This window comes from Hipposideros armiger, unplaced genomic scaffold, assembly GCF_001890085.2.
Source record: "Hipposideros armiger isolate ML-2016 unplaced genomic scaffold, ASM189008v1 scaffold_362, whole genome shotgun sequence".
Taxonomy (NCBI): Eukaryota; Metazoa; Chordata; class Mammalia; order Chiroptera; family Hipposideridae; genus Hipposideros; species Hipposideros armiger.
This window is the reverse complement of record NW_017731712.1, coordinates 1,521,979-1,535,700: the sequence shown is the minus strand read 5'-3', so window position 1 is coordinate 1,535,700 and position 13,722 is coordinate 1,521,979. Positions and strand designations below refer to the sequence as shown.

The window sequence follows — 13,722 nt, the reverse complement described above, 5'->3', positions numbered from 1 at the left end:
ACGGGGTTACTTGTAGTAAGATTAAACGACCCAGTGAAAAGGCAAACACTGCTAAGATTGAATTTTGGCAAAGCTATGTCCTGCTAATGAGAGACATACCAAAAACGCAAAACGTGGAAATACTGAAAGTGAAAAAATGGAAAAAAGTGTATATCCAAAGTCAAAAGAAGCTGACCTGGCCACATTAATACAAGGCCAGGCAGAACAGGAGGCAGAAAGTGTCACCAGAAATGAAAAGGTCACCTAATAATATTTAACCTTAAATTTGGATGTACCAAAGTATAAAACCTTGAAATATATAAAGAAAAAGTTGACAAAACTATGGAAAAATAAAGAGAGCTATATTCATTAACAGGAGATGCTTTCTCTTACCATTTTATTTTGAAATTTTCAAACCAGGAGAAACTGTGTTAAGATCTTAAAAAGGGTATTTAGCAAGGACACCGCCCAGAGTGGTTCAGCACGAGCACAGAGGCTGCTCTGGCATCAGACACAGGAAAGCCAGGTGATGCCCTCTCAGCAGGGTGAGGGGGACCCTCTGATGTCATGAGGGCCCCAGCAGAGATGGGAACAGGGACCAGATGCCCCCCAACCTGAAACAACTAAAAACTAAAGACAGTGTAGGAGAGCGGGCTGCACAGCACAGGGACCACGGAGGCGTGGGGAGCAAAAGGGAACCTGTGGCTGCGCAGCTTCCTGCATGTGGCGGGGACACAGAGGGGACAAGGGGGGACAAGGGGGGGACACAGAGGGGACAAGGAGGGACACAGAGGGGACAAGGGGGGGACACAGAGGGGACACGGCTGAGTTTGCAGTCAGCTGTGGTTTGCAGAGCAGAGTACCAGAGGAGGTGGTGTCCTGGGGGCCCCGCCTGGTCAGCACGTGGGTGCATGCACGCTGTCCCCAGGCTGGGGAAGAGCACCTGGGAAAATGACGTAGGGACTGCCACCACCAAACAAGGCGCATGGCAGCGAGCAGACCCCAGAAGTGGGAGAGAATTACCACCGCTCTGGGCCCACTGGACACTTTTCAAAGATGCTTCTGAGTCACTGAAACGTGCCCAGCAGGAAGCTCAAACACATCCACTGGAAAAAAGACCCAGTCCCGGGGTCGAGCCCACGAGGTCTGAGATCCACCGGACTTGAGGCAAAACCACAAGAAAACGTGGCCTAACGGGATAACCCGCCGCCAAGGCCCAGGATCCCAGAGCTCACGGACGAGGACGCTGACTCAGGCTGCAGCTGGGCCCTGTGCTCAGGCCAGGCCTCCAGGTGCCTCAGACCCAGAGCCCGTGTTCCCGCCAGCCGGCCTCCCCGCGCTGTCTGTCCGAGCCAGGGTCTCCACCTGGGGCCCCGGTCTTCCTCCCACACAAGCGACACCCACGGGCCTCCGAGTCCCCCCTCCCCGTCCTCACTCACTGTCCAGGCCCGTCGCCTGCACAGCAGTTGCCATGGCTGGAGCCCCGCGCAGCCCACGGCCCAGCTCCAGCCTCACATGGGGTGTGGGTGGTGTGAAGACCAACCCAGACGCACTGCAAATTATCTCCTCGGGTTCTGACCCGGGACCAGATCGGGTTGAAGGGTGAGCTGCCAGGCTCGCACCGTACAGTGGCCCTGAAGCGGCAGAAAACGGACTCACTCGGCATCCGTGGTGAAGGCGTCAAAGCAGCCATTGGCCAGCATCTGGTCCAGCGTTCTCAGCAGCGGCACGGACACCCTGTGGGGACAGGACCTGCTGTGAGACCCAGTGTCCACCCGTGAGGGAGGGGAGAGCTGGCGCGTGGGGAGCGCAGACTCATCACAACGTCGACTCCCGGATGGCTCAGCCAGGCAGCGCCCTGGCCAGGACGGGAGGCCATTTAAACCTCCCATGGAAATGCCACAGCCTCCACGGGAGGAGGGGCAGGAGGGCGACACAGCTCAGCTTCAGCCCTTACAGCAAAGCTCAGTGTCAAGATGCACAGACATTCAGGAGTGACAAGCCCAACAAATCCCCAATCCCTGACGCGGGTGCTGCCAGCACGTGGTGACTGGCCAGCCCTTCCGCGCTGACCGGCTGCGGGGACAGCCGCCAGGGGCAGAGCTCAGCGCACAGACTCGCCCTGAGTGGACTTCAGGTCTGAACACGGACCCCAAACTCAGACTTCCACAAAAAAAACCTCTGTGCCAGTGAGGAAATCGCGGCCAATTTCCCAGACAGGATGGGAAAAGCCACCACAAAGCAGCTCATCAGAACGTGACACACATGCTGAGTCTAGGAGAGCGAAGGTCACACATATGAAAACCCACGCTCAGCGGGAGGGACAAAACCATCAACAGGCAGCAGATCTGAACAGACACATCAGCACAGACGACCCCCAACGGCCGGCAAGCCCACGTCAGGACACAAATGCACACTAAAGCCGCAGCACAGTGCCACACGTCGGGGCGGCCATGGTGACAGGACTGAGCCGGCGGGTGCTGCAGGCTGGGTGGGGATGTGGGCGCCTGAACTGCCAGACGGTGTTCGTGGGGACAGAAATGGCACAACCACTTTGGAAAACAGTGTTCTGAAAACTTAGGTGTTCTGCCACCCGACCCACCCGTCCACCGCTGGGCATGTACCCGGGAGAAAAGGAGCGACGTCCGCACAGACTCATGCGTGAACATTCACACAGCTTCACTTGTGACGACGGCCTCAACCAAACCAGCCCAGCACCCATCACAGGCGAGTGAACAGACAGGCGAGTGAACAGACAGGCGAGTTCACGACATGACATGACAGACACGACATGACAGCCACCATCACAAACGGCTACTTGGTGAGTGTGCTGGACCCAAGGACCAGACCCAGGCAGTGCACTGCGGGAGTTGCTTAAATAAAATTCTGGAATGCGCCAGCTAGGCTACAGCCACGGAAAGCTCCAGTGGCTGCCTTGGGTGGGGTGGGGCGCCGGGAACCGTGGGTGTGGACGGGTGTGTTCAGTGTCTTGAGTGTGGGGATTCCATGGAGGCCGACACGAGTCAAACTTGCACGCTTCACGTGCATTTCAGCAGCTCAGTGCAGCTCCCCGGCTGGTTACACCGCGGAAGGACCGCGGCCGGAGTCCCTGCATGCTCAGAGCTGTGTCTGCACCTCCCCCGGGCCTCGTGGGGTCCTGCGGCCACACAGCTGTGACAGGGCCGGCAGCCCAGGGACCACTGACAACGGAGTCCCCAACAGCCCTCTTGGAGGCTTTGGGAAATGTCCTGTTCTGAGCTCAGGGCCCGTGGGGTCGACACTCCATGGAAAAGCAGTTAGCAAAACACTGGGGTGCCATTCCAACACCAGGTCCCACTTTTCGCTGTGACAGCACAGTGTGTCTTGCTGGCAGTCACCTACCAGGGTGTGGCCGTGTGCTCACAGGTCGGGCAGCACTGGATGCAGTGCCACCTGTGTCATTCCAAGTTGCACCCCCGGCCTAATCCCACCGGCCCAAAGGGTAGGCTCCTGGCCGTGCCCACGCCCCTGGCCTCTGCCTGCCCCACCTGCCCAGGAGGCCCAGAAGCGCTACCACTGCCTACCTGTCATTCAGGAGATTGTCCTCAAAGACCCGCAGGAGGGTCCCGGCGAAGTCCTCCAGCGCCCCCCGGTCGTTCTGCAAGCCGCTCACGTATGCAAACAGACTCTGCGTGGAATGCCGGACCTGCAGCAGACGTGCCGAAACTCAGGCCCACAGGCGCCCAGACGGGGGCTCCTGCGTTTCCCCGCAGCACAGTAACGCGGCTCTCCCAGCCGCCCTGGGGACCCTGCCGGGAGTGCATGGTCCCACCTCTCCACAGGAGAGAAGATCAGCGGAAGAAAGGAGGCGGCCCCTTCGCTCCCGCCCCAGAAAGCACCCGATCCCACCTGTGCCCCACGGACCCTCGGTGCTGACCCCGCCACAGGGCACGTGCCCACATAAAACCGCTGTCCTCCAGAAAAGGCCTGCAGTGCTTCCTCACCGTGGACTCTGTCAGGCCGCCCACGGACACAGCCAGCCCCAGTAGCACGTGGTAGCGGTAGGCAGGCAGCCCCAAGAGCTGGGTGATGCGTGGGAAGGCCTGGGACGACGCGTTCCAGTTCACGGACGCCACGTCTGACCTGCAGGAGAACAACAAGCTGGAGGGGCCTGCCGTCCCGCCGGGAGTCGGGGGCGCCGAGCCCTCCGTACCTGGGAAAGAGCTTTTCCAGTTCTTCCCGGTGGGGCACGTGGGGGATGATGGGGCCGGCGGGGCCGGCAGCGTGCAGCAGCGTCAAGAACACGTGGGCGGCGTGCGCACGGAACCGGTCGATCTTCTCACTGGCCTGCTGGGCCAGGCAGCACATGACCCGCTCACAGCTGCAAACCCAGAGCCTGGCGTGAGCGCAGCCACACATGGAGCGCCCACGGGGCACATGCGGCCACGGGCTACAGGGCGGGCCTGGCCCCAGAACCTAAGCACAGGGCCGGGTAGAAGCAGTGAGAGCACATAGGACTCTGGGTGGGCAGCCAGTGGGGAACAGGCATGAGCTGGCGGGGGTAGAGAAGGAAGGGGAGCATGGGGTGGTGGGAGGGTGGGCTGTCCACAGGGACAGCACAGCTGGGGCCTCGCCAGGACTGACAAGCCCGATGGCCAGGACCCCTGCGGGAGCAGGTGCTGAGGTGCCCTGGCCTCACCCCAAATGATTCCCGAGCGAGGGGAACGCCTGGCTGGGCCATGGGCCGGACACAGGGAGAGGGAAGACCCTCTCCACATGGGGTGGGGGCAGGGCAGACGCTCACACGGAGGCCTCGATCAGCTCAGGCTGGTCCCTCCCCAGCAGAAGCGTCAGGTCCATCAGACTGGTCATGGCAGCTTTGCGGACCCTACAGGAACAGGGAGTGCATAAGGAGACTGCTTTCCAGGAAGAGGGGACTTTTCCAGGGAGAGGTGACAGTCAGCTGCACATGGGAAGGGCAGCTCCAACGCCCTCAGCCCAGGGCGCGTTCCGGAGACTGACGTCCGCACTTGGGTGGGAAGCGTCTGCGGAGCCGCATGGGCAGCTGGTGGTCACTCCCCCAGTGGTGTTTTCTCACGGTGCTTCCAACAAGGACACAGGCTAACACCCGAGGACACACGGCCAGGTCCCAGCAAACTGTCACGAGTGCAGGCAGAGGCCTCTGGTTTTCCCATGAGCCTTCCAATGAAGCCACTGCAGGGTTTTCTCAGGCTTTGGCTTCCGCGAGGTGGACACATGCAGAGCTGCTGGCGTCGCTGCCGCACAAGTGCCTTGCACAACCAGGGCTGCTCTGTCCACTCTGAGCCAACTCACCCACAGCAGCTCACGTGGAAGGAAACTGCCTCACACGATCTGAAAAGTGGAGCCCACACTACAACTGGCCTCACTCGGGTGACAGCAGCATTCCAAACTCGGGACATCACGCACACAACCTGGGTGGGACGGATGGGCACCACAGCCCCACGTCTCCAGGGCTAGCAGGTCCCCCAGGCCCGGGGCACCCACTCTCTGCCAAGAAATGGACGCCCCACGCCGAAGAGGCGGCCTGTGTGCTGGGGTCTGAGAGGCTAGGCGCAGATGCAGGCCTCGGCCCGTGGGAGGCCTGGCGGGTGACACGCTGAGTGTACGCACGAAGTGGACACAGCCCAGGGGCTGATGGGAGCGGGACGGGCTCCAACACCAGGGCAGGGCCACCAAGCAGCTGCTCTGAGGACACACGACCGTCTGGGGTGGCAGGCAGAGCGTGGGAGGACAGAGGACAATGCTCCCCATGGACCCCGTCTCTGTGGGCACGGCACTCAGGGGAAGGCTGGGAGAGGGAGGGGGTATGGGGCCCCCTATAGCTGTACGCTGGTCACACAGGCTAAGGCTCCAGGATCCAGGAAGCCAGCAACTGGGGGACACTTGTGCACGAGGAAGAACCTGGGGTCCGAGGTTTGGACAGGAGAAGGGGCGACCCAGCTCTGAGGGCACTCAGCGACCTGCCCACAAACAGGACCTGGCGTCAGGAAAGCTAGCACACTGCAAAGAAAGCCTCTCCAAGTGTGAACACACAGCTCCTAGGTTTAGTTACAAATTAAAAGGAATGGGAATAAAAAAGACCAAGTGTTACAATAAGAGCGACGACAACAGAAATAGACCCTCGGGTGACACAGATAACAGAGTAAGCATGAAGGACGTGGTGAAGGAAAAATAATGCAAAAGACGGACACTTCCTACAGAGAATCTCTGAAAAGGACCAAGCACTGTGGAAGCTGACTAGTCTCTGAAATGACAAACTCGCAGGCGGGACCGCAGGGGCACGGCCACCACGCACACGCCTGAGCCCCTGGGGCTGGTGGCGGCCCCCGGTGCCTCCTCCGTTCTGTTTGTCGCTCGGAGGCAGCCTCAGCAGGGCTGAGACACGGTGCAAACCCACCGGCCTCTGTCTCGAGCTGTGAGGGGGAGTCTGGGATGACCAGGGCCACCAAGAGTGAAGGGGTCCCTTGGAGGGGTGTGCCCGAGAAGGGACCCCTACGTCTGTGCCAGCCCAGGCCCGCTGAGCCGAATGTGAGCAGCTGCCTACAAGAAAGCCATCAGTGGCCCTGGAGGAAAGCAGACCAGTCGTCCCAGCAGAACCCTCCCAAACCTGGGCCACACAGACTCAGCACAGTGGCTGCTCTGCAGGGCAGACCCGTGAGCCCTGGCTGCGGTCAGGCTGCTGGCGCTGGCACAGACCCGTCCCACAGGAGACGGCGTTGCAGGCCGCGCCGTCCTGGGAGCCTTGGTCTTACTGAGGACTCAGGGCCGGGGGGACGTGGGGGTTCCTGAGAGACAGGACCCTGCTCGGGTCTGCCCAGACGTGTGCCAGGTCACCAGGCCCAGCAGGCAGTGCTCCAGACGCCACCCGAGCATGAGCAGGGAAGGGAAGCAGCAGTGAGGTGAGGGGGGAGAAGGAAGACAACACACAGAACAGGGCGGCGCCCAAGTGAAGACGCTGTTAACGGAAAGTACAAAATGAAAATTTTCTGGACGAACTTAATCGCATTGTGGAGATGATACAGGAAAGAGCCAATGAACTTGAACATAAATACATAAATTCATGGGATTCACACAACAGCAGAGAGCTTCAGGGCGCATGGGGCAGTGGGACAAGGTCTGCCTGTGGGAGGCTGGGCATCCAGAACGAGCGAAGGGGGCAGAAGACGTATTTAAAGAAATAATGGCGGGACCTGGCCAAATATGGAATAATGTGTTCATTTCTTTTCAAGCTTTACCATAAAGCTTAACTTTTTTTTCCTGTGATCGTGAAAAAATGAACTATTTCTACTCTTCGGCAGCGACACGTCACGTATGCTGTGCTTTGCCCAGTAGGCGCTTCTCCTGAGAGAAAACCCCGGGACACGGGAGCTCGCTGCACTGACTGAACCCCAGGGGCTGTGAGGCCTGGGGACCAGGCGGAGTGACGCTGGGAGCCGTCAGGAGCCTTCCTCCTCCACCTGCACTTCCGTCCTTTCCCACCTGGCGGCCCCCACCTCTGCCCGTGCCCCCCCCTCAGGATGGCTGGGGTCCCTCTTGCTCTAACGGCCGCGGGGCCAACTGTTTGCAAGAACTTTACTAAATAAAAGCTGGAGGGCAGGCGGATGGGGTCACAGCAATGTGGTCCAGGGGAGTTTCTTCAGCAGAGACCAGAATGCACAGGAGACCCAGCCCACTGCTGTCCTCAGACTAAAGGACACACGAGGACGGCGGGCGGGAGCCTGACCAGCCTGAAGCGACACTCGACGTGGGGCCGCCACCTCTAACCTGCTGACACTCGCTGAGAAAGGCACAGAGGGACACAGGCTATGGGGACGAGAAGGGCGGGACTTACCACGCACCCACGTCCCCACGGCTGTTGGTGGTGTAGTCGCTCAGGCCATCCAGCAGCGTGCAGTAAATCTGGGCAACGTTCTCTCTGCACACGACCTCATCCGGGGCCCCTTCTGCACTCACACCGACGGTCCGGCACACCCTGCAATGACAAGTGGGAAACGGTGTCTGCAATATCCCGTCCGACCTTTCTCGCATTTCATGTCACTCGGGCCTGACGCGCTCTTCCTGACAGGAAACACTCGGAACAAACGATGTCAGAGGAAGGTTCCAAGTCCCAGCGTCCCCTCCGTGGGCACGTAAGGCTGAGTGATGTCTTCTCCTAAATCACATTTTCTGGTGTCTGCAGCCTGCAAGGTGCACAGCGAGGCCCTTGGTGGCTGTTCCCTCCTTGCAGAAAGGGGACAGTATGACCTTAGTGCACAAGAGGGCACGTGGGTGCCACTCAGCTGCTCCTCTGACGTGTTTGTGGGAGAGAGAAAGGGGGGTGTGTCCGACGTGTGCGTGTTTGTGACCACAACTGGCGATCGGTCCCCCAGCACGCGTCCCGCCACCTACTCTTTGTTGCCAAGCCCTGATGTCCAGTTTCCGAAAGTGAAGATGTGATCACAGTCGGTTTAATGTTTGTTATAATTACGACAAAGCTGTTAACTAGCTACTGTGATTTAAAAATGCCAACCATCCCCTAAAAACAAAACTTCTAGAAAAAAAATATACAATAATGTTTCCCTCCTGGCAGATGTGTCCGTGAGACTGGGCTTCTAACGAAAACACCGCGTCCGGCTGGGGCGCTGGCTCTGAGGGCAGTGACCCGGGGGCCGCCCGGCAGGACTCACCTAGCGATGGCCTTCAGGGCATCCCGCCTGGACTCGGCAAAGCTCACGTCCTCGGGGGAGACGTGGGCAACGGCTCTTAATCCGGCCAGAACCTGAAACGCAACGTCAATCGTCAGCGCACTGTCAGCCATGAGGCCAGTGCCCTGTTCACGCACGTGGGGCGTGTCCCTGGTGCTGGGCTGCCCCAGCGAGCCCCGCGTGACGAGCCCCACATCACGGGCGGCTGTTAGGCAGGAAGACCACCCTGCAGGGGACGTCCCCAGCCCCTCCGCCTGCTGGGACCCCGGGGCCCAGGTCACCTCCACGGTGTGGCCTCCTGGGCCCACCCTACACTCCAGCGCCAGCTGCCCCCTTCCTGTCCCATCGCTTAGAGCTGGAATATGACAAATGCAGTGGCTCCGGGGAACTTCATCTGTTACTTCGTGAAGGGACAGCTCAATTATAAATGCCAGGTGTTCAAATGGATCAACTACAGGGTGAGAGGTTTACACGGTCGGCCGCACGGACACGTCAGTCCATCTGGTGTATCAGACCCCAAAGTGTGCCAGGCAGGGGGCAGGTGACAAAGATGAGGGGACATGTGCCCCAGGCACCTGGCAGCATGGATATCATGGTGGTGGGTCGGCAGGACGACGCCTGATGCCTCAGTTGGGTGAAGGGGGCACAGGAGTTTGGTGGCCTGGGGCCGGCGGGGATCTGCAGGGTCTGGCTGGCTGCACCCAGCCAGCAGGCCACGGGCACCCACTCTTCAGGGAGCTCAGCACCAAGTCGGGGGCAGGAGGGCAGTGGGTCACCGTGAAAGGACACCAGCTGAGGCCGCAGAGCTCAAGCTCACGTTTCAGAACAAACCCACAGAGGCCCATCCGGAGGGACAACGGGAAGGCGGGTGCGTCCCCGGGACTGGCCTCGGGGGCACACACCAGAGTGGGGGAGGCAAGTTTGCTCTCAGTGGGGCCGGAACAAGTCCCGCCTCCTAGGCCTGCCAGCTCCCAAAGGGAGGTGGGGTCAGGGACTCACCCCCAGTCCTTCCCAACCATAGGCTGCTGGCAGCCAGGGGCCCAGGAACAGCCGGGGGCAGCAGGACAAGTTCCACGCCCCAAGCAGCCCAACACCAGTGGGCTCCACAGAGCTCACAGTCACTCTGAGTCCTATGTGACCAGCCCTGTGTGGCCAGAGCTCTGCCCCATCTTCCCTTTGTCCCAAGCCACCACCTCCTTGAGACACTGACTAGTCATCTGTCCTCCCGAGGGGCAAGCAGGGACCTCCCCATGTCCCTGAGATGCAGGGACTTCCTCAGGCCATCACGGAAACGCAGACCACGCAAGGACACCCCGACCCTGGGTGCTGGGGAGAAAAGGCAGCCCTGCGGAACTGGGCTCCGTGACAGTGCCCTCAGGGATCAGTCATGCTTCCAAGGAGGGGTTCCTGGGGCGGAAGGGGCATTTGGAGAAGGCCTCTGCAACAGACCCGGCACCCCTCAGTTGTGGCCGTGGGAGGGACAGCATTTCCAGGTGAGGCAGGAACAGTTTCAACATCAAACAGCAGCTTCCTCTCCGACAGACCCGAGCTCATCATTCCTGGGCCTTTCTTTTCGTACGAGGCCGCTACCAGCCTCTAAGCAACCCACTTTCCATCGTCCATTCCCTCTCACGGCCGCGTGGGCTGGTTTTCAGGATTTGGTAACAGTGCGCCCCTCGCGCCCCGCGGGTGTGGGGTCCCACACATGTCCCCCAAACCTCGCCCCCTCCGGTCAGCCTCACCTGCCGGAGCTTGCCTTTCAACAGGAAGCCTGGAAGGGCGCCCAAGGCCAGCGAGAAGCCACAGCGTGTCATCTCCTCTGGGCTCCGAAGCTCGGCGAGGTACTGCTTTACCAGGCTCTCTAAAAAGAAGGAGAAGCCAACCACGCCATCCACATCACAGCACACAGTTTATGTACATTTCAGGAAAAGCAAAGCAGACATTGGGGGACAGAGGCGGGAATGGGGGGGAGGGGAGGGGAAAGGAACCACTTCAGGCTTCGGCAGCAGGTGCATCTGCAAAGTGGATTAACCCCAAGCAGGCGTAAGGAAAGCGTTGTGTTAGAAGGCTCTGAGGTTTTCCTGAGCAATGACTTCACTTTCAGGAAGATAAACCAAGAGGGTTTCAGGAGGGCCCCCCCGAGTCGTGGTTCCCGTTCTCTGTTCCTAACAGCACTGTGGCTTGCTGTGGAGACGATGGCGTCCTCCCTCAGGACGAGGGCAAGCGCAGCCCCAGGCCAACCCCGGCCATGCTGAGAGCACAGCGGGGTGAAGCAGACACTCCTGGGGGACCTGGAAGAGTTACTGGCTGGAACAGAGGCTGTGAGAGGACGACGGGCAGGACGAGGACGAGCCAGGTCTGTGCTTCAGAATGCCGCTGGCGTGGGGGTGGCCCCAGACCCTCGCTTTGTCCCACCTGCTTCCCCAGACTCATGTTGTTACAGCTTAAATTTCTACAAAGCATGACTCGTGTGACGTGCCCCTTGCATCCTCGCCTACTAGGCCAGAAAGACACAGCTGGACTCCCTGCGTACAAACACTGAAGTGACATCTCTGGTGAACCCCCAAAGTACAGGCAGTCACAGCACAAGGCAACACCGCCCTCTCTCTCTGTGGCTCACTTGGCCTTCGAGGGTTGATTTCGGAATGTTCCTTCTTTTGTATTCAGACTGCTGTGACTGGTACTCTTGTCTTAGACAAACAGTAAAATATGACTTGTCCCATTTTTAAAACAGACGAAACACAAACCAGCATGGCTGTCCCTAGGAACCTGCCTGTGGTGAGGGGAATAGTGAGACTTACTCTGGAAGGCCTGTCAGTATCAAATGACAAAATACTCTTGTATTTTGGACAAGATCACAGAAGGCAGACTGGGCTACTGCACGTGTGATTTTTATTCACTTAGATAATTTAAAGCGGCATTTCATAGACTTCTGAAGTGACTGTCACTCATGTCCCATAAAACAACGGGAGGAACGCTACAGGGCAACACAACACGCGCATGTGAAGCTTCTGAATGTGAAACAGTCCCCTGAGAGCCACGTGTCCCACAGGCTCCGAGACGCTCGTTTTAGGAAACCCCCCCATGCAGCGGCCGCAATACGGCCTCTGTCCCCGTAAAGGGGGGAGCACAACATTTCTGCTCGTGGTGCCATCGTGCACGTGAAAACTCGAGGACACATTTTACCACAAAATGTGAAAGTCACTGGGCGTCACTGACGGGAACAAAGGCTGCGAGGAGAGCACGTGATGAGGCCGCGGCCAGACGCGGGCAGCTCTGAGCTGGCCACTGAAGAGATAGGCCACCACCACACTGAAAGCAGAGGAGCTGAAGGACAAACGCACGGGGACAAAGGAACAAAACGGACAGAAATATGAGAAGGGAAAACACAGGTCAGCACAGAAGGCAGGCGCAGCCGGGGCCTCCACAGCAGACCGCGGGGACAAGTGTGCTTCAGAGCGAAATGTGAGAACACGCTGCTAAAGTACGTACGAGGCCACTCTACATTTAAAATGGGGTCACCGTGTCCCAGGAAAAGTTGACACGGTAAAGCCAACACCGAGACGAGTCCTGGAGAAGCTACTTGTTCAGAGAGAGACCCGTCAGGGCAGCTGAGCCCACCAGGTGGAGGGGAGATAGATGGGCAGGCCAGGAGGCTTTGAGTCCCTCGCATCCCCCAGTGCCCACCGTATCCTTGCTGACCGCCCAGCTCAGGCCCGAGTCCACACTGCAGCAGGAAGGAGCGCAAATCCAAGCCTCCCGAGCCCCCCAGTACCTGGGGCCAAGCACGGCGGCCACTCACCCTGTCCAGCGGGGTCTGGCTGCCCGGGCTCCTTCGTGTAGTACTCGCTGCAGAGGGCGGCCAGGGCTGAGATGGCCGCGTCCTAAAACAAAGCAGGAGGTGAGTGGCCTGCAGCCCCCAGGGCAGCTGAGCCGTCTGCAGTCGGGCCAGTTGTTGAAGACTAGAAACTGTGACATCGCTGCACCTCGCCTGCCCGCCTGCTTGTCATCATGTCTGACAGTTACAACTTTAATGTTCTTTGCAGATGATAAGCTAAGCAGAAACTTGACTGTTTCTTCCATACAAATTCCATGTCTTATAATGTGAATAGTTCATAACAAAAAGGGCATTTTTTTATTTCCCAGAAGAAATAATGAAGGAAACAGTGTGTGTGATACACCCAGAAGTAGCGAGGGCAAGACCTCTGGGCAAGCGTGCCAGCCGCGTTTCGAGGAGTCGGGTCCAAGGGCTCCTCAGGCCCCGACCGGCAAGCCGCATGAGCTGGAGGGAGGACGGCGCGGGGGTTGACAGGGACACACAGGCCCCTTCTTGACACCCACTGTCACAAGAGGCACCTGGGCACAGGGAGGCCTTTCGAGGTCACACAGGCAGGTCAGGGAGAAGGCCACCAACGCAGCCTCTGCCGGGGCCGGGCAGGTGGGACCTCAGGAGCACGACACCGAACTGTTGCTCACTCAGCAGAGCCGCAGGCTGCACGGATCACTGCTAAGGTGAGGCAGCTCATAAAGGAAGGCTTGGGCCTTGCTCCTGAGACACTCCGCCACAACAGGTAAAGCTGTCCTTATATTCCACAGAGTGACAGTCACTTTACAAAAAGGAAACTGAAGGAGCATCAACGGCCCGGAAGGGACGCTGACACAAGGAGGCGGGGACTGCAGAGGACACCAGCAGGTCCACCCTCCACTTCAAAGCCGAGTCACATCTATGCCCTGGCGATGACCTGGAGGGGAGGGGGTTGGACACACTGCTGCTAACCTAACGTTCACCTGTCCCTAGACGGGACAGCGTGGCACTTGGCCACTGGGACACTAAACTCTTGCTTGCCCAAAATGACCAATGTGACATGTGACATGCACAGGGGTGACTCAGCACAAGCATGACACATGCAGCTTCCAACCCTAAAATCCCACAGCTCGACCAGACACAGTCCCACTGAACAGTTACCATTGACGTGTGGGAAAGACGCTGAGAAGGCGGATACAGTCAGCCAGAAACGGTAATGAAAACCTTACCTGT

General features: G+C 59.0%; 1 protein-coding gene across 3 annotated transcripts in view; it reads right to left on the bottom strand.

Moving 5' to 3' along the window:
* TBCD (tubulin folding cofactor D) overlaps positions 1-13,722 on the bottom strand; it is a 131,187-nt gene that overhangs the window by 9,937 nt on the left and 107,528 nt on the right. For all 3 annotated transcript variants that reach the window (XM_019661871.1, XM_019661872.1, XM_019661873.1), the window contains 9 exons: positions 12,487-12,568; positions 10,427-10,545; positions 8,667-8,758; positions 7,832-7,972; positions 4,763-4,846; positions 4,172-4,339; positions 3,963-4,101; positions 3,543-3,664; positions 1,639-1,716 (listed from right to left, as the gene is read on the bottom strand). In XM_019661871.1, the coding sequence (XP_019517416.1) occupies positions 1,639-1,716; positions 3,543-3,664; positions 3,963-4,101; positions 4,172-4,339; positions 4,763-4,846; positions 7,832-7,972; positions 8,667-8,758; positions 10,427-10,545; positions 12,487-12,568 (1,025 nt within the window). The remainder of the gene's footprint in view (positions 1-1,638; positions 1,717-3,542; positions 3,665-3,962; positions 4,102-4,171; positions 4,340-4,762; positions 4,847-7,831; positions 7,973-8,666; positions 8,759-10,426; positions 10,546-12,486; positions 12,569-13,722) is intronic.